Here is a 19092-nt window from a genome sequence, read left to right as displayed (position 1 = left end):
GCCTCTCTCCCTTCTAGAGAGAACCCCATGGGACGTTCACCCCCCTCTCTCTCTCTCTAAAAGACTCTACAAGGAAGGATAAAAATATTCAACCTAATCCTAATTAGTTAAATCCCTAATTATGTTTTTTAATTATCTAAAAAAATAAATTGTTAATTATAATAGATAATTAGATTCCTATATAAACTATAGATCATATACAATAGGGTCCATGATCCAACGTTATACACTAATTTGTATTATTAATTATATTATATTAATTAATTAATTATTAACAAATTCTCATTAAAATGACCATTACATTAAATTAAATTAAATTTCTTAATTTTTGAAAAATGCAAAGTATTACACTAAACCACTTAAACCCCTGTTAATTGTTGTGTGTATGTTTCGATGCAATCGTGTTTGGCCTGATTCTTTTAGATAGATATGGCACGGTGAATGGGTTCGGCAGATTGATAGTTGGACTACATGCATCGGTACGACTTTAGGTGATTGAAGACGACCAAGGTTCAGGGTGTAGTTGGTTTTGGTTGTCTCTTGTATTAATATGTAATCTTGGTTATTAATGATAAGGCTCTTGGTACTCTCTTTGTAGATATAGGCACATTGTCTACCCGTGTAAAATTTGTATTCTTGTGCATAGTTTACTTCTTTGCAAGTTATATTGCATTTTTATGTATTCCTTATTTGTCAATATTGAATCTGACATATAGCATGATCCTGGGGTTGGGCCCCAAAATCTCAACAAGTAGTATCTAAGTTTCCGGTTTGAAGGAAGATCCAAGGTGGCCTCAACGATGGTTGAGTATTCAGTTTGAGGTTAGAGCAATTTAATGGAAAGGAAACTTTGGCTTTTGGCAAAGGAGGGTTAATAGTGTGTTGATTCAACATGTTTTGCACAAGGCGTTAATTGGTATACCGAATAAACCGACTACGGGTAAAAAGAGGAAAACCACGAAAGGAATAAAGTTCAAGGCTTGGTTGAACTTGGTTCATATTATGCGTAGGTTGCTATTTGGAGCATTAAATGAAGAGAGAGAGAGGAGGAGAAGGCAATATGTATGCTTCTCTTGAGGGTTTGACATAAGTGTGTGTGTGTGAGAGAGAGAGGGTGTAGCTCTTTTGGTGGTTGGTCTCTCTTGTTGTTGAGAGAGAGCCGAAAGAGGATCAACAAAATGTTGAACCCATGAACCGAACAAAATAAAAAACAAAACTAAAATATAGAAAAACAAAAGCTAAAGAAAAAAAAACTACAGCCAGCAAGCAACAAACAACAAAATCAAGCTCAATCAAGATCCTCTGCATTAGAAGAAACCACCGATGAGTGAACGTCAGACAGAAGGTGAGGTCTCTAAGATGCATACTTAGAATCGCATATACATCAACTAAGATTTTATGGACAAGATTATTAAGGATGACCGGAATTTGACGGAAAGTAGCATCATTGTGTGCCATCCAAACAAACCACTAAGTAATAAGCAACCATGTTTTCCAGATCAGTCTCCACCGCTTGAATCGTCTAATTTCAATAGGGCCTAGGAGCAGATCAAGCGCAAAAGACTCTTCTTTGACAATTACGTTCGAATATCTCTTGTTGTTGAGGAAGAGGTTATCTCTTGGGTTTGAGAGAAGGTGGTATCTTTTAGTTTTAAAGAGGATTAAGATAGACCTGGCACAATGAATGGGCTCAACAGATCGATAGTTGAACTATATGCATCGATGCAACTTTGGGTGATCGGAGACAACTGATGTGTATAATGGATGGTGTGGATACCAGGATCAGACCTGATTCTTATAGAGTCTGTTATAAGAAAAACCATACCTGAACCCTATAAGGATTACATGAACTATAGAATTGGTCCATAACCAATAAAATAATACTTTTTTATCTTTTTATATTGAAAAATCATAGGGCTTAATCAGAACTATGATCGAACCCAGGTCTTGTATGAAATTTCACAAACAAAACCTTATCTTTATGAGCTGATTCACCCAAACACGGATCTCATCATCTGACATATGATATGCTGCATTCTACATTCAATCCTAACCGCCCGATCGACGGTTAGAGTTAATACACATTTTCACTTGGATGTGGACGGATCCAAGGCATCCAAGTGCATTAGCTGGATGGCTAGGATCGACAGAGGATCCTCTATACATACGTCAGAGTATATGATCTTTTTGGATCCACCTGAATTTCCGTTCGTTCGGGTCGGGATTGCATAAAGATCCGATCCATTTGCATGATAGCGAACTTGTCCATTCAAAGGGATGGTAGGAGCAAGAGCAAGATTAGCCGGGGACTTGGCATTCTCTAGGTTGGGGAGGGCATCAATGGCTGTGGTTGGATCCCTCCTAAACGCCTCTAGCAAGATTCTGCATCCACCCAATAACACTATTCCTCCATCAAATCCCCAAATCACCAACCAATTTCTTCGTTTCAATAGGAATTGCAACCAATTCTTCAGTAGCCTTCAGTATGGTTTGCGCCCGTCCTCCACTTTTACCACACCCAATGTGAAATTTGGGTTCAGAGCACAGCTATCTGAAGTTGCTAAGGCGGTGGGTTTTGCTAAAGTTGGTGCCGGATCGACCGGACCGATCCCTTCAGACCAACTTCTGCAAGTCGTGGAAACGGCTGCAAAGACTGGCGCTGAGGTTGGTTTTTACTTTTATTGTTCAAATTTTCATTTAATCTTTGTCTTGTCATGTTACTGATTTAAGATGAGTGGAGTTCAGGAATTTGGTAGGTGCATTTTTTGGTTAATTTCTTGGGTTTTGTTTAATTTTGTTTATGATGGAGAGGTTGGGAAGTTTTGACCATGATCAGTGATGATTGCAATTTTGTTTGTTTGTTGGTTTCCTTAATTCTGTCAGGAATTTTTGGGTCTTTTTGTTGCGCGACTTTTTAGTTGATTGGTGCATGGTGTCCGTACTGAGGTTCCATGCCTCTCAAAAATTCGATACTTCTTCACAATCTGCTGACTGAAATGACCAAAAACCTCAAAAGGGAAAGAACTCTGAAGGACAATTGAGATGCATTTGAGAAAAAAATTTAAGATGAAAAACGTCAATGAGAAGGTTACTAGATGATTTATGTGAAAAAATGCTAGAACTGTGAGCTATGGGCTTTACAAGCAATCTTTATAAACGTTACTTGAATTTAATGCAAGTGGAGGTTAAGAAACTAACATATTCTTTTGTCCTAAAGACTGAATGACTGATATATCAATAATTAGGCATGAACTTCAATAAAAATCTGTTGTTTGTAATTGTGGTTTGATCTGAATGACACTAGCTTCGTTACTAGTGCTGACCAAAGGACATGAGAGGCTTCTTGGTTCAAACTCCTCTGATGATGGCTGTTTGACATTTGGGTGTCTACAGTAAGTTGGCTTCATTTGCAATTCCAATAGTTCTTTTACCTAAATAAGTTTACGTTGTTAATTCTTGCAACAACTGTTTCTTTCTAGCTCTTCCAGGCTATAAACTTGCCTTCCAGAAGAGTTTAGTTTCCAAAACTAGGTCTTTTATGACTTACAAAAGAGTTTTGTATCATGTTGACTTCGAAATTTAGATCATGTGATGATTAATGTAAAGTACCTGCCTCTATATTTAAGTAATTGTAATTTTGCAGTTCTCACAGATAACATCACATTTTTTTTTTCATTTTTGTCATTTTAGGTACCTTTTATATTTACTCAGTTTGTAACGTGTTCCAGGTTGTGATGGAAGCTGTTAATAAGCCTCGCAATATCTCTTACAAAGGAACAACTGATTTAGTAACAGAGTAAGTAAAATTCACTCACCACCAACTTATATAGGCCCTAATTTTGTGTTGATATAGCGGTTTTTCAGGTAATGATTAGGAGTGGATAGACTGTTTTGATGTTAGATGTGCTTTGAACTGGAATTTTGCTCAAATATGAAATTCAACTATAAATTTTCTCTAAGAAAAACCTATTTATTTTATAATATTTACACATAACAGTGGTATCACTGAATGCAGATTGTGTCTTATGATGATATTTTCTTTGGTCCTATATAGTAGGCATTATTATGGCCTGCATGCAGGGATTGCTCTTGTTTGGTCAATGGCCAATCAGCCACACAAGGATGATTTTGTAAACCTAGCAGGTGCTGCTTGCTTCTAGAGATCTTTCATGCTGTTCCTAAATCAGTCTATCTTTGTAATTATGTGGCATGAAGTGTTAAGGAGCTATAAAAAACTGAATGATGTTATGATGTTTGTTGCATCAACATCTGTTCACAGTGTATGCCCTTTTCTTAGTGTTCATCCTATTTTTATTATACAGATAATATTTACAAATTTGCCATTAGTATGAAAACAGCTTCCATTACCAAAAATTCTGATTTTCTTAGCTTAATTATTGTAGAGAAATGCACCGAACCCTAGAGAGAGAGAGAGAGAGAGAGAGAGAGAGAGAGAGAGAGAGAGAGAGAGAGAGAGAGAGAGAGAGAGAGAGCTGCACAGGAAGAGAAACTCGTTAATCACATTAGGGCTGCTCTCTATGTTAAATAGAGTGAGGCCAAAAGAATAAATTACATCTAAGTCCCTTATTAAATAAAAATTTCAAATAACCTTCAAACTAAAAAGATTTAAACTTAAACCACCTATTCTCAACACTCCCCCTCAAGCTGATGCATAGATATCAATCATGCTCAGCTTGTCACAACATTTTGAGAATTTTGGTCTAGCAAGGGGTTTTGTAAACATATCTGCAACTTGATCTTCCGACTTTAGATATTTGGTAGTGATATGCCCAGCTTGAACCATATCTCTTACATAGTGGCAATCAACCTCAATGTGCTTTGTTCTCTCATGAAAGACAAGATTGTTCGCTATATATGTTGCAACCTTGTTATCATATATCATGGTCATAGGAGAGGAAACATTCACCTGAAGATCATGAAGAACAGTACGAACCCACATCAATTCAGCAGCTGTTTGGGCCATAGCCCGATATTCTGATTCTGCACTCGACCTAGAAACCACATTTTGTTTCTTACTTCTCCAAGAAATCAAGTTGTCTCCCAGAAACACACAGAATCCTGTGGTAGATTTTCTATCCACTACAGATCCTGCATAGTCAGCATCAGAATAGGCCACTATCTCCAGAGTTCCACCTTTCCTGAACAATAAACCCTTTCCAGGAGAAGATTTTAGATATCTGAGAATCATAATAGCTGCATTCCAGTGTACCTCAGTTGGTTTGTCCATAAACTGGCTAACTTTGCTTACTGCTAGAGCAATATCCGGCTTGGTCACAGTTACATACAGTAGCTTCCCTACTAGGGAGCGATAGCTTTTGCTATCAACCGGTTTTGACCCTTCTTTAAACAACTGAACTTTATGGTCCATGAGAATATTTGCTGGTTTAGCTCCCAACATTCCCGTTTCCTTTAATAAGTCAAGAACATACTTCCGTTGAGACAAAACCATCTCTTCACGACTCCTGGCAACTTCTATACCCAGAAAATACCTGAGTGAACCAAGGTCTTTTGTAACAAAGTGTTTTTGAAGATGGGCCTTTGTGGCTTCAATAGCTTTCACATCATCTCCTGTAAGAATGATGTCATCCACATATACCACCATAACAACTATGCCAGAGCTAGTTTTTTTGATAAATAGTGTATGAGCGGCTGCTGACCTATTAAAGCCAAAGCGTGATATCACTTCAAACAACTTTTGAAACCATGCACGAGGACTTTGTTTCAAGCCATAAATCGCCTTTCTCAATCTACACACCTTCTGACACTCCCCCTAAACCTCAAATCCTGGAGGTTGTTGCATGTAAACGGTCTCAGATAGATCCCCATATAGAAATGCATTTTTCACATCTAATTGGTACAAGCTCCAACCATGCTGAACAACTACTGAGAGTGTAACGCCCCAAAATTTCAACTTTCGAACATTTCATAAAACAGGCAAGAGACTAAAAGAATCTCTTTATTTCAGAGTTGGTTTAAGAAATAAGCGGAAGACCATCCTTTTGTTAATTTTAGAAAAGCAAGTTGACCACTTTGGGCACGTTAGCTGAAGAACCAAAACATACAACCCATGCTACTTGAAAAAGGCACTTTCATTAAAAGAAGGTTCTAAAAGTACAAAATTCGGATGTCCCAAGGAAAATCCGTTACAAGACCCAAAAACATCAGGACGCGAGCTAAGAGCAGGAAGAAGAAAGTCTTGAAGCCATCTTGCCATCGCGCCATCGCCCGTGAAGTACCTATTCATCACCTGTACCCATAGAATGGGTTAGTTTCGCAAAAAAACTAGTAGGTGCACAAGAGAGACTACAAGAAAACTGAATTATGTACATTTAATTCAGTAGGTTACGCAGTTTAAAGCAGATATGCAGTTAAACAGGTAAGCAATGCAAGCAGTTTCATAGTGCAAACGCGTAAGTAGTGCAAGCGAATCAGTAGTGCAAACAAATAGGTAGTGCAAGCGAGTCAATGGTGCAAGCGAGTGCAAGCGAGTCAGTGGTGCAAGCGAGTGCAAGTGAGTCTCACTACTCAACAACCAGTGTGAACAGACTTTATGTTTCGATATTACTGGCCTGCGGGTACGCCCGGGCAAAACGTAGAAACAACTGAGACTAGTTCGGGCGTCTGTTATTCTATGTATTTTGAATAACCCGAATAGCTAGTTGAGTCCGCTCCAGAGGGACGACTTTAGCCAAGAGAGGATTCCCCAAAGGAGGCAGTGCCACAGATGCATCCAACTTCTGCAGAAGTGCTGAGCTATTTATTGTAGCCCCTTTCCCCTAACTCCAATGACTGGGGAGGCCGGATCATTGCCCGTAGGGTGGTTGTTAACAACCTGTCCATTGGAGTTTGTACCGCTCTGTCCTCTCCCTTGACAGACCACTAGAAACGAATAGGTACGTTAGGGGTTGCTTAACTAATGACCCACTCTATGCTGTGGTCTTTAAACCACTCGAGCATCTTGCCTGTGAAGGCGAATGTGAGGCCATTTATGTGATTCCAGCATTGTGCATTTCGCACTGTTCGAGGTCGCACGACCGTCTCATCCGATCATCGCAGTACTAGACGTGTCGTGCACGACTACAAGTACTCTAGGATGAAGGGGGTATAGCTCCTCAAAAGAAGCCTCAACAGGAGTGTTTCACAAAGATATAAAGTTTATCAACTTTACTATATCCTTTGAAACAGCAGTACCTTGTGCCAACATTATGCCTGCAATTTTCTATAACCTCATCCGCTATCGGGGTATCTACATGCCTCGCATGACTCGACACCGGCCTCGATAGACGGGAAACATGTTTCTCAACAGAAACTCCAACTCGTCTGCAGGACTGCATACTCAAGGAGTCAGGATCCTTGCAAGGTATCCCCCTTCTTAGACGGGGATGTTACGCTAGCTCCTATCTCAACTCTCGTCGCGAGAGAGAGAGGTGAATGCCTGAGGATGCCTTTAAGGCATATGCAAAGAGCAAAAACCTGTGCGGCATCTGCAATAGCAAAGCAGTAATAATACATACAAAAACAAGAGTCTAGGCGCAAAGCGCGACGACAAGGTAAATGCGGTAAGCAGAAGTGCAACGCTGAACCTCGCCACGATGCGTGACGGCACATACAAACCATAAGCAAGAATGCAACACGAGATCTCGACGTGATACACGATGGCAAGTATAGACTGACATAAGGTAAAGGGCAAGGATCGCGAAACCGCGTCCTTGAGTTAAGTGCATACTCGTATAAATATATATATATATATATATTTGTATATATATATATTCATTTATTGATCGTTTTTAGTTTAATTGAACTTAATTCAATTATCCAAGTCTTCCGTACAATCTTCCCCTACCTTGGAGGGTTACGAGCTTGCTGACGTCTGCAGACGTACACAATTGACGGCTCGGGTCGCGGAGCGCGAGTGAGATCCGTCGTAGCTGCAAATATGCGATATTAACATGCAAGCCCAGACAAAAGCAAAAGCAAGGCAAAGACTCAACTTCTCCAATACATAGAGCTGGGGCCAACAGTCCCAAATGACTCGAAAAAAAGGATGGGGCAGGGCCAAATGAGCCTTGCCGCCCAAAGAGGGATGTAGTCAATGTGAGCAGATGACTCACGTTCACTAGGAATTCCTCGCTGGAGATCAACATTTGTAATGATCTGTCCCCATTACGATGTAGCTTGCAAAGATTCCCCGGGTCTGTCGACCAAGGGTATAGGCTCGCGCACAAAGGGGCAGGGGGGATCGGCCCCTGCTGGCAAACAAAAAGGCAGGGGCCGATGGCCCCTGTTAGCAAACAGGAAGGCAGGGGCCAATGGCCCCTGCTGACACACAGAAAGGCAGGGGCCGATGGCCCCTGCTGGCAACCGAAAGGCAGGGGCCTATGCCCCTGCTGACAAAAGAAAGGCAGGGGCCATAGGCCCCTGCTGGCAAACGAAAGGCAGGGGTCTATGCCCCTGCTGACAAAAGAAAGGCAGGGGCCATAGGCCCCTGCTGGCAAACGAAAGGCAGGGGCCGATGGCCCCTGCTGGCGTAAAAGAAAGGCAGGGGCCGATGGCCCCTGCTGGCGCAACAAAAAGGGGCAGGGAGGAGGGGCTCGACCCCTCCCCTGCCGTAGCAGAGAGCAGGGAAGAGGGGCTCGGCCCCTCCCCTGCCGTACGGAAGTAGGGAGGGGGCTCCGCCCCTCGCCTGCCGTACGAAAGCAGGGAGGAGGCTCAGCCCTCCCCTCCCTGTGTAACGAAGAAACGAGGGGGAAGGATGGGAGAGAGAGAGAGACGAAAAGAGGGAGAAGAAGAGGAAGAACGTACCTGGTGGTCGGCATCGGCGTCGGAGAGAGGTCGCAAGTGGCGGCAGCAGACGAGCGAGGGAGAGTCGGGAGGCGGTGAGGGAGAGAGACAGCGAGGGGGGGGGGTTTCGTATTTGAAACCCCCTGCCTTATTTTCTAAAGAAGGCACGAGGGAGGCGGTGCCGCAATTGGGTCCGGGTCGGGTCCAGATCCGACCCGAATCTTAAATTTTTTTTTTTACGGGTTATTACAGAGAGAACAGGACGAATGGTACCCATCCGTGCAACAGGAGAAAAGGTTTCAAAGAAATCAATACCATATGTCTGAGTATACCCTTTTGCTACTAATCTGGCTTTGTACCTTTCAATAGAACCCTCAGATTTGTACTTTATTGTATATACCCATTTACATCCAACAATGTCAGCATCTACTGGGAAATCAACTAGATCCCATGTATGCTGAGATACTAAAGCATCGATTTCTTCTTGCATAGCCAGCTTCCAACGATTATCAAGCTCTGCCTACTGATAGTTCAGAGGAATAGTTTCAGCAGATAAAGCTGAAATAAAAGACTTCATCTGATTTCCAATTCTGGCATCGGAGACAAAATGAGATATGGGATATAAGGTATATTGTCGTGTCCCCTTTCGTAGAGCAATAGGTCTGTTATCATCATCATGAAGATCACTATTGTCAGTAGAACTTACCTCAGGGGAAGAAGAAAATGAAGGCACTTGCGGAGGTGGAGCTCTACGCACATATACCAATGGAGGATTATGATATCTGGAAGAGGATGAAGGTTGGTTCGGTAATGAGGGCACAAATTCCAAAGGAAAAGGAAGTATAGGTAATGGAAAAGACTCAGCTGAATCAACCTGCAGCGGGGAACCGATACTAGAGTAATATGAAGTGGATTCCAAGAGGGATACATCCGCACTGATACACTCTCGGCGAGAAATAGGATCATAACATCGATATCCCTTTTGATTTTTGGGATAACCTATAAATATGCATTTTGTAGCTTGAGCAACTAATTTATCACGGTCAGGGCCAAGTTTGTGTACAAAACAAATACATCCAAATATTTTGGGCGAGAAAGAGAAGAGTGGGGAATTGGGTTTTAGGATATGTAATGGAATTTGATCACCCACGGAAGAAGAAGGCATGCGGTTGATCAGATAACACGCAGTGGTAATCGCATCACCCCAGTATAACGCAGGAACATTAGATTGAATCATAATGGTCCGGGCAACATCAAACAGGTGCCTATGTTTTCGCTCAACTACCCCATTTTGTTGAGATGAATAGGCACATGAAGTTTGAGGTTGAATGCCATGATCTTGGTAAAATTGTAACAAAACTTTTGATTTAAACTCAAGAGCATTATCAGTGCGAACAATCTTGACAATGGATTCAAACTGAGTTTTTATTTCAAGAATTAAGGATCTGATAATACTTGGAACTTCAGATCGTTCTTTTATTAGAAACACCCATGACAACTTAGAGAAGTCATCAACAATAACTAGATAGTATCGACACTGAGTCCTAGTAGGAATCTTACTAGGACCCCATACATCTGCATGAAGAAGTTCAAACACTTTATTACTAGACTGACTCTGACTCGAAGGGAATGAACTTTGATGATGCTTGCCCAGCTGACATGCTTCACACTGAAATGATGTGGTGGAAGGAATTTGAGGAAAGACCGAATGAAGCTTTGACAATGAAGGGTGACCAAGACGACGATGCCACTGAACATGACTGAATGAATGTTCCACGACAGCATGAACATTACCCATTGGATGATGTAGGTAGTAAACTCCATTTTCTTCATAGCCTCCACCAATCTTCTTCCCCGTCAGCAAATTCTGAAAATGACAACCCATCAGATCAAATATTACTCTACAGTTTTGTTCTTTTATACAACTAACAGAGAGTAAACTTTGAGGAAAGTTTGGAGCATGAAGAACATTTTGCAACTGTAATGAGGAGGATATAGAAATATTTCCCTGACCAATAACCGGGAGGAACTCCCATCGGCTAATGAGACTCCTCGATGAGCATTAATATCCTTTAGATCTGAAAAAACAAGAGAATTTCCACACAAATGTCTGGATGCACCAGAGTCAATAATCCACTTACTGTCAGTCGGATGAAGATGATTTCCGGTTGAATAGGCAACACCAGCTACAGGAGGGGTGGAACTCACAGGACGAAGAGCTATCAGCTCATCATATTCAGCACGACTGAGGGTGATACTACTGTCACTTGCAGAGATATTTTTTTATACTTTTGTTGCCTCGAGAGTAGTAACATTTGCTTTAAGAGCATATGAATTTGATGAAGAAGAGGTTGGCCGGCCATGTTTATCCCAGCACCGATCTTCTAAATGTCCAGATTTTCCATAAAATATACATTGAAGCTTTCCTCTGCCTCCCATACCTCGTCCACGACCTCGTTCTCTGATATTCTGAATATTTCCACGCCCATAACCAGAGGAGACAACTAGAGCAGATGACTGGGTCACAGGCTGTGATTGTGGAAGAGATATCGCAAGTCTACTCAGGCCATAGTATGCATCAACAAGAGTAGGTACATCTGATCCAATCAACATTTGGACTTTTGCAACAGAGAATTCTGAAGATAAACCTGTAAGAAACCGAGCAACCATAGTCTGTTCTTGATGATCCTGATGCTTCGAATAACAAAGAGGCCTGTGAGCATTGAGTCTTTTAAACGCAACTTTTACTGATGCATAATACTGGGCCAAGGTCTGATCTCCCTGCTGTAAATTATATATCTCCTGTTCGACTTGCAGGATACGACTCACATTAGTCTCTTGTGAATACGTATCTCTAAGATTGTCCCACATCTGTTTGGCTGTATTATAGTAAATTAAACCATTTGCAATATGGGTTTCGACACTATTCATGATCCATGACATAACTATGTCATTATCTTCATCCCAGGTAACATATTTTCCCACTTTTTCAGTGGGTTCGTCTTCCAACAAGATATGTTTTCTACGATGTCCAGATACCGACATCATGAACGTTCTGGACCACCTGGCATAGTTAGTTTCATTCAACCTTACAGAAGAGCCGTACGAAAAGGGATTGGCAAATGCCTTATATTCTCCAATATGTTCCAATTTGGAATCACATTTCGAAGTTTCAGCCATACTGAAGATATACTTCTGTTTCAGCAGAGATAAGAATCTGGACAGACTTCAATCAACACAGGGAATAGCGTGTGTTACACTCATACATCAACCGATACGACAACCAGCAGTTGTTCACACACACAAAAAACCCACGATAGTAAGAGACAGTAGCTCACAACAAGCGTATTTTCCCAGCACAACGGGGAATCAAGTCTGCAGTTTCCACGACAGTAGTGAACAGCAGCCCACAAACATGAATAATAGTTCTATTTTTTTTCAGCACAGCAGGGAATCACGACCAACATAACTATGCATATGCAGAAACTGAATCATAGAGGTTGCTCCCAGACATATATAGCTCGACAATCATATCTCAATCACCAGCAACAGCACAACAAGTGCGATTGCTGTTTCTCCCAAATAACAGGAAGTCACGACAGGAAATCACGAAAAAAAAAACCACGACAAGAAGATTGCTGCTGTGCCCAAACATCAGGATATCACGGCAATAAAACTTGACAACAAAACATCACGGCAGGAAATCACGACAGAGAATCACGACAATAAAGCTCGGCAACAGGGAATCACGACAACAGGGAATCACAACAAGAAAAAAAAAACAGAAAACGAGGAGCACACATCCACGACCAGTAGCACGCATCCTGTTCCCTTAGATCTGATGACATATCTGGGCCATGACCTTGGTCAAATCCCAGATCTGTTATCAGATCTTACACAGAAAAATAAACAGCTGACCTGGAAAAAATTTTCGGTGGTGTGTAGATTAATCGTAGTTTAATCACGATCGATTACGCTCCCATGATCGATGCTCTGATACCATGTAGAGAAATGCACTGAACCCTAGGTAGAGAGAGAGAGAGAGAGAGAGAGAGAGAGAGAGAGAGAGAGAGAGAGACGGCTGCACAGGAAGAGAAACTCGTTAATCACATTAGGGCTGCTCTCTATGTTAAATAGAGAGAGGCCAAAAGAATAAATTACATCTAAGTCCTATGTCACATGGGTGCGGGTGCGGGGATTCGGCACTTCCAAAAAACCCGAGTGCGGGGGTGCGGCAAGGGAAAAAATGTAAATATATATATATATATATATATAAGGGGGACCGGGGGTTATCCTATTGCATCCAATTTTGAAAAAAAAAGCAGTTTGCAATTGAGCCAGCTGAGTGTGGTTCATTCAACTCATGCTTGTCATGAGCTCAATCTTGATCGGATTGCTGGAGTTATAAGCCGAGTTTGAACACCCCAAGCTGGGTTGTTTATGAACACTGGTTGCTGATAATAGTGACGTTATGTGGGCTATCAGCTTGGGTCCTTTGCACAATAAATGGTGGTGATTAGGGTTGTTAAGGGGAGTAATATGCAGGCGGGATTTGGGTCATGATTTTTGTCATGTACCTCTGAAATTATGCAGGTCTGAATCTAGAATTCCACTTTTGTAACCCGATAAAACCCGAACCTGAACTCGAGCCTGTGATTTGTTATTTGGGGGGGGGGTCAGATATACCCTAATCGGTCGTGTACTAGACCCGTTGACAGCCCTAGATGAAGAGAACGAATGGGTGATGATCTCATAACACCGATTTGGCGAATCAACGATCTACTCAATCGTAGTTAAATGCAAATAATTAAAGTTTAAGCTGCTTTTGTAAATGTTAGATAAGTTTTGGGTTTATTGAATTTACTTTAGAAAAAACCCGATAAATTTACTGAAAAAAAATAAAACTGGAATAAATAAAAAACGAAAAATCCGCTCCCGTCTTCCCGCAATTTTTCCTCTCTCTCTCTCATCGATGCATCCCCGAACCCTAAGATTTCCGATCGCGGAGAGCCCCATTCCGGTCGACAATCATCTCCGCTTCTACCCATCTTCCCGATTTCGCGTTTTTCCCGGTTTTTTCAGGATCGATTTCGCGAAATCCCCCGGTTTCCCATGCATCAAGCATGGGCTTCCCGCGATCAGGATCTGCGAAGATCTCGGCTCCGCCACCCCGAAGAGGATCGACTCCGACCGCCAGCAATCGACGGGAGCTCGCGAAGCCAGCGACATCGAGGCGAAGAACGTCGACATCGCGACGCTCGGGAACCTCTGCGTCGACATTGTCCTCGGTGTGCCCAGCTTGCCACCCGCTTCCGCCAAGAATGGACCAAAATGACCCTGGGTGCGGTCAACGCACCCAGGGTTGGGTTGACCGCACCCGGTGCCGCACCCGCACCCGAACCCGCGTCGAGTCGCGTCGACGCGGGTGCGGCACTCTGCTAGCCGAATCCCTGTGACATAGTCTAAGTCCCTTATTAAATAAAAACTTCAAATAACCTTCAAACTAAGAAGATTTAAACTTAAACCACCTATTCTCAACAATTATATTGTCATTAGTTAAGGTTCATCAAACTTTTTTGTGGTAACATTTTCTGTTTTTCCCTTTTTTTCTCTGTTCTGATGCTTATGGAGAGTGAATCTATACAAATAATTACAAGGTTGTTTTGTAATTTGTGCAGTACAGATAAGCGTAGTGAAATTGCCATTCTAGATGTCGTGAGAAAGAACTTTGCGGATCACCTTATCTTAGGAGAGGAGGGTGGACTTATAGGAGACACATCATCTGATTATCTTTGGTGCATTGATCCTCTGGGTTTGATGACCTCTACCGCTTCACCTTTTGTGCATGTGTCTTCTTTAAAGAGTCAGCATTCATAGATGGTTGCACTATATAAACAACTACCATATCTATACACCCGTGTGAAGAAACCATTCCAGAGGAATATGTCCCTTTAAAAGTACATATAGGTTTTTTATATTGTTATGCATTTCTCTTTTGTAGTATTGCAGTGTGCATGATCTACAGTGCTTCAGACCTGGCCCTTTTTGCTTATCCTGTCCTCTAAGATTGTTTACCATTTAATACTGGTTTTTTCTTTTGCTAGTCCATTTGTCATCCATAAAAAACTTTGATAGCTTTCTGTAAAATCCTTTAGTTGTACTATATGAATTATTCCTTAACCTAATGGTATTCCTAAGTTCACTGTCAATTCTCTGTGATGCACATAGATGGAACTACAAACTTTGCACATGGTTATCCTAGCTTTGCTGTATCTGTTGGAGTTCTATTCAGGGGAAGGCCGGCAGCAGCAGCTGTGGTATGAGCTTTTTTCCATGTCATTGAGAAGGTTCAAATGAAATTCATGTTCTTTCTTTTTTTGTCATATTTTATCTATCTGTCCAAAGGAGCTCTCTTTATGATTATCAAGACAAAGTTGAGTCTTTATGACTTGTATCCTATTTCCTTTAAGGTGCTTCTACGGTGGTACTGTACCACCATAACTTATGGTAGTACACACTTGATTTACATATATCTGAGCTCTAAAAGCAAAATCTAACCTTTGGATCATGTTTAGCATGTTCTATTTACTATTTCCATGCATTAAAGCTGACTGAAATTTGATATATTTTACCATTTCTAAACACTTTATTTTCATGAATTGTGAGTCGTTGATTTTGCACCATTTCAAGAAAGAATCTTATGATGTATTAGACATGATAAAACCTTCAGTAAATAAACCATGCTAAACACATATGTACAGTTAGATCTACCATTTGATCTCTAGATCTATACAAACAAGAGTGTTTACCACCATATGGTATCGTAGTACAAAACCACCTTATATTTCCTCTTCTTTTTATTGTTATTAAGCATCAAAATTTGATGCTTTAACTTCATCATTGGTCTTAATGGAAAAGCAGTGCAACCTCCCAGTAAATAATGTTTATATTTCTAATTTTCTTAAAGAACATTGGCCTGAATTGTAGATCAGATGGGGCAGACATCAAGCCATTGGTTAACTAAAAAATACAAAATTTCCATTTACATATTTATGTACAGAACTCAAAAAGTATTTTGAAGAACAAATTTCCCATGGTTGATGGTTAAAAGCACTCAATGAAAGTTTCTAGTTTGGGTAGGGAGTGAGTTTCTGGAATAGTGACCTAGACTAGATTTTATGTTTGTTCAGGTCATGATCCATTGCACTAGAAAAATAACATGGTATAGGTCCATTATCATCTACTGAAAGGATCCAACCACAAGGGAGTAAACTTGTCTTTTGTTAGATCTGGATCACAGTCCCTCTCTAGATTGAATGTGGCCAGCCAAGCCTAGAGTCCCAAATATCCTGCTCTAATTCTAATATAATCCCACTTGGAAAGGAGATTATATCCTGCCAACAACGAGTTCAATATCTTCTCACAAATTAGTGAATTAGATAGGATGTTTTTGTGCAGAAAAAAATAACAACATAAATTTCATTGTCAATGTAAAATACTCATACAAATATGTGGGGAGATCAAGAAGGTGAAGGGTCGTTCATCTGCTTGGTTAGTTAAACACAAGCTAGTTCATAGATCTTTGGGCTTTGGTTACCAAGGTATGTATATGTGTGTGTACAGTCTTGGCAATAATTTGGAATATTATGGGATTTTTTTATAAGCATTGGGGAAATATCAACATTTTTCAAAAATGATATATAAACAAATGCAAGAAAATATAAAAAGAGTGGATTACTGTTTTTTTTTCTGTAACAGCATATGCAACAGGTAGAACAGTTTTTTAATGCACAGAAAATAAGGAATAATAAAAATGTATATTTACATTGTAGAGATTGAGGTAACTAAAAGAATACTATGAGAAGAATAACAGAATATTTTTAAATGCCAAAATATCATGATAATTTCTCCCTGAATCATCTTTTCATTATACTGCGATCACATACATACACAATACCTGGGCAATCATTTGTTGGCTAAGTGGGATGGTAGCAATTTCACCAGAAGGTAATAGGTTGCTCCTACAACACCTTCTTGTACAATGCTTGTAATATCCCTATGCTTTGAGCCATCTGCCATGAATGTTGGCCAGCACGCCACTGTTATCAAATGATTAAAATGACTCTTAGCTGTTCTTCATTCCGGCTTTGTTTTTTTTCCTGACAGAATGGAATCATAAAAAATTACATTTAAAGTTCATAACACATGCACTCTATTATAACCTGGATATGCATGAGCCTGCATATAGGCTGTTTTTACTTTTTCACTGCTAGTCACTACTGTTGTTTATTTGTATCACTGAAGACTGATTAAAAATTTTGTGTGTACAGGTTGAGTTTGTGGGGGGTCCCATGTGTTGGAACACCCGTACATTTTCTGCTGTCACTGGTAAAAACCAAATTGTTTTGCAGGTCCTTTTTCATCTATAAGGTATATATGTCGACTTATTGTTTAAAATCTTGCAGGTGGTGGAGCTTTCTGTAATGGTCAAAGAATTTATGTTAGCCAAACTAATCAGGTACATGATTGTAAGATATTTTTTTCACGTTATTCTTCAAGAAGATTCCCAAGTAGAAGAGTGAGAAGAGAGTAGAAGGGTGAGATGGGGGATAAGGAAATGGAGGCCGATGGCTGTATCTCTTATTCAGCAAACTCCACGTGAATATGGCACCATTCGACCACTTTGTTGGGGTTGCACAGCAATAAGAAATTAAGAATTGAAAAATGATTAAAAGGTCCCAACTATGGACTGATTAGAATATCATACAAAACAAACTGAAAATACCGAGTATGCCCCTAAGCACAACCTAACCAGACACCAACTATAATTTTTACAATTATAAGCAGGAAATGTCTCTTTTTAGATTAACGTAACAGTCTAATACTAATATCCTGTTTTTTATACCAGTTATTGTATTATTGTATCAGTTTTCATGCCAATAGATACTTGCATCTGTTTAAACTGCAAAATGAATCACCTTCTAGAGAAACCCTGTTAGAAAATGACTTTGAATATATTAGGTTCGATAATGAACCCATACACATGTACATTAAGTGCGAATATACCCACTTAAGGGAACAACACAAGCACATCAAGTGCTAATACATAAACCCATAAAAGGGATAAATATGACTTAAAGTCATAAGTTGAATATTATTGAAGAAATAGGAAGAAGAGGGTAAAAACCCTATACAATGGAGCATAAGCTCCTCCAAGGAGTGAAGGAATTACAAGGGGGAGACCCCTATTTATAACACAAGAGAGGAGCCACCTAGGGGGCTCCCAAAGGAGTCGTTGGGAGCCCCCAACGGTCACATTTGTGACCGTTGGGGGCTCCCCAACGACTCTTTGGGGAGCCTCCCTAGGTGGCGCAAACCACAAAAAACAGAAAAATAAAAAGAGAAAATTAAAAGTAAAATTACAAACATATTCCAAATGGAATATGCGTAAAACTGTGAAATGTCTAAACTACCCCATGCCTATAAATAGAGAAATATATATTATATATATATAATTAGGATAATACATATGCATATATACCATATATGAATATGTATTATCCTTTATATATATAAAATATATATAATACTACAAATGTTGAATGATACATTTTAACAAACCCAAACGTATTTTAGTTACTAGGATTTTTTTTCAAGCTATTCAACATGCAGCTGATCTGGAAACAGTTGTATTTGCCTGCAATAATGAATAAACCATGGATCAGCAAAAATTACTAATAAAAGAACACTTTCACCATTCTGGCTTTACTTTCAATTTGATTTGGATGTCACATACTGTGCCATCTTTTGCAATTAGGAAGTGGTTGACAAGGAGGTAGAATATAGGCCCAATGGCAGATAAATTTGATGAGTAAAAGATACAATTTAAGAGGTAACAATGTGGAAAGGGATATTTTAGTTATTATTTGACTGCCATAATTTAATTGTGGTATGACATTAGTGAATCTGACACTATCCAAATTTCCTTCAAACAAACATAGTGGTTGAGAGATGGATACCATGTTAGATCTCTGACATGTTGAAAATTTTGCAATGCTAGTATGGCAAATCAAAACAATGCATTCAAATAGAACTTCATGATTTTTTATGCATTTAACAGAAAAAATAAGCTTGTAAAATCTAGAAGTATATGAAAAAGAACCAGTTTAGGGTTTCCTATCTCGTCTTTAAAGTACTTTTATTGTGTATTTCCAGGGAACACCTTAGTCATATTAATAGGGGATCAGCCATGTAATTGCCTTAGTAATAGCTTTTGAAAATCTTGTGTTA

General features: G+C 40.1%; 1 protein-coding gene across 1 annotated transcript in view; it reads left to right on the top strand.

Annotated features, from left to right (window-relative positions):
* The first annotated feature begins 2305 nt into the window (after positions 1-2305).
* IMPL1 (myo-inositol monophosphatase like 1) overlaps positions 2306-19092 on the top strand; it is a 53273-nt gene continuing 36486 nt past the window's right edge. The window contains exons 1-6 of the mRNA XM_089995277.1: positions 2306-2664; positions 3729-3796; positions 14481-14614; positions 15031-15119; positions 17133-17190; positions 17268-17320. Coding sequence (XP_089851403.1) covers positions 2341-2664; positions 3729-3796; positions 14481-14614; positions 15031-15119; positions 17133-17190; positions 17268-17320 — 726 coding nt within the window. The 5' untranslated portion in view covers positions 2306-2340. The remainder of the gene's footprint in view (positions 2665-3728; positions 3797-14480; positions 14615-15030; positions 15120-17132; positions 17191-17267; positions 17321-19092) is intronic.

Source organism: Nuphar pumila, chromosome 2, assembly GCF_984573655.1.
Source record: "Nuphar pumila chromosome 2, dmNupPumi1.hap1.1, whole genome shotgun sequence".
NCBI classification, from domain to species: Eukaryota; Viridiplantae; Streptophyta; class Magnoliopsida; order Nymphaeales; family Nymphaeaceae; genus Nuphar; species Nuphar pumila.
Note: the sequence above shows the minus strand (reverse complement) of the source record. Positions and strands in the feature narration are given on the sequence as shown.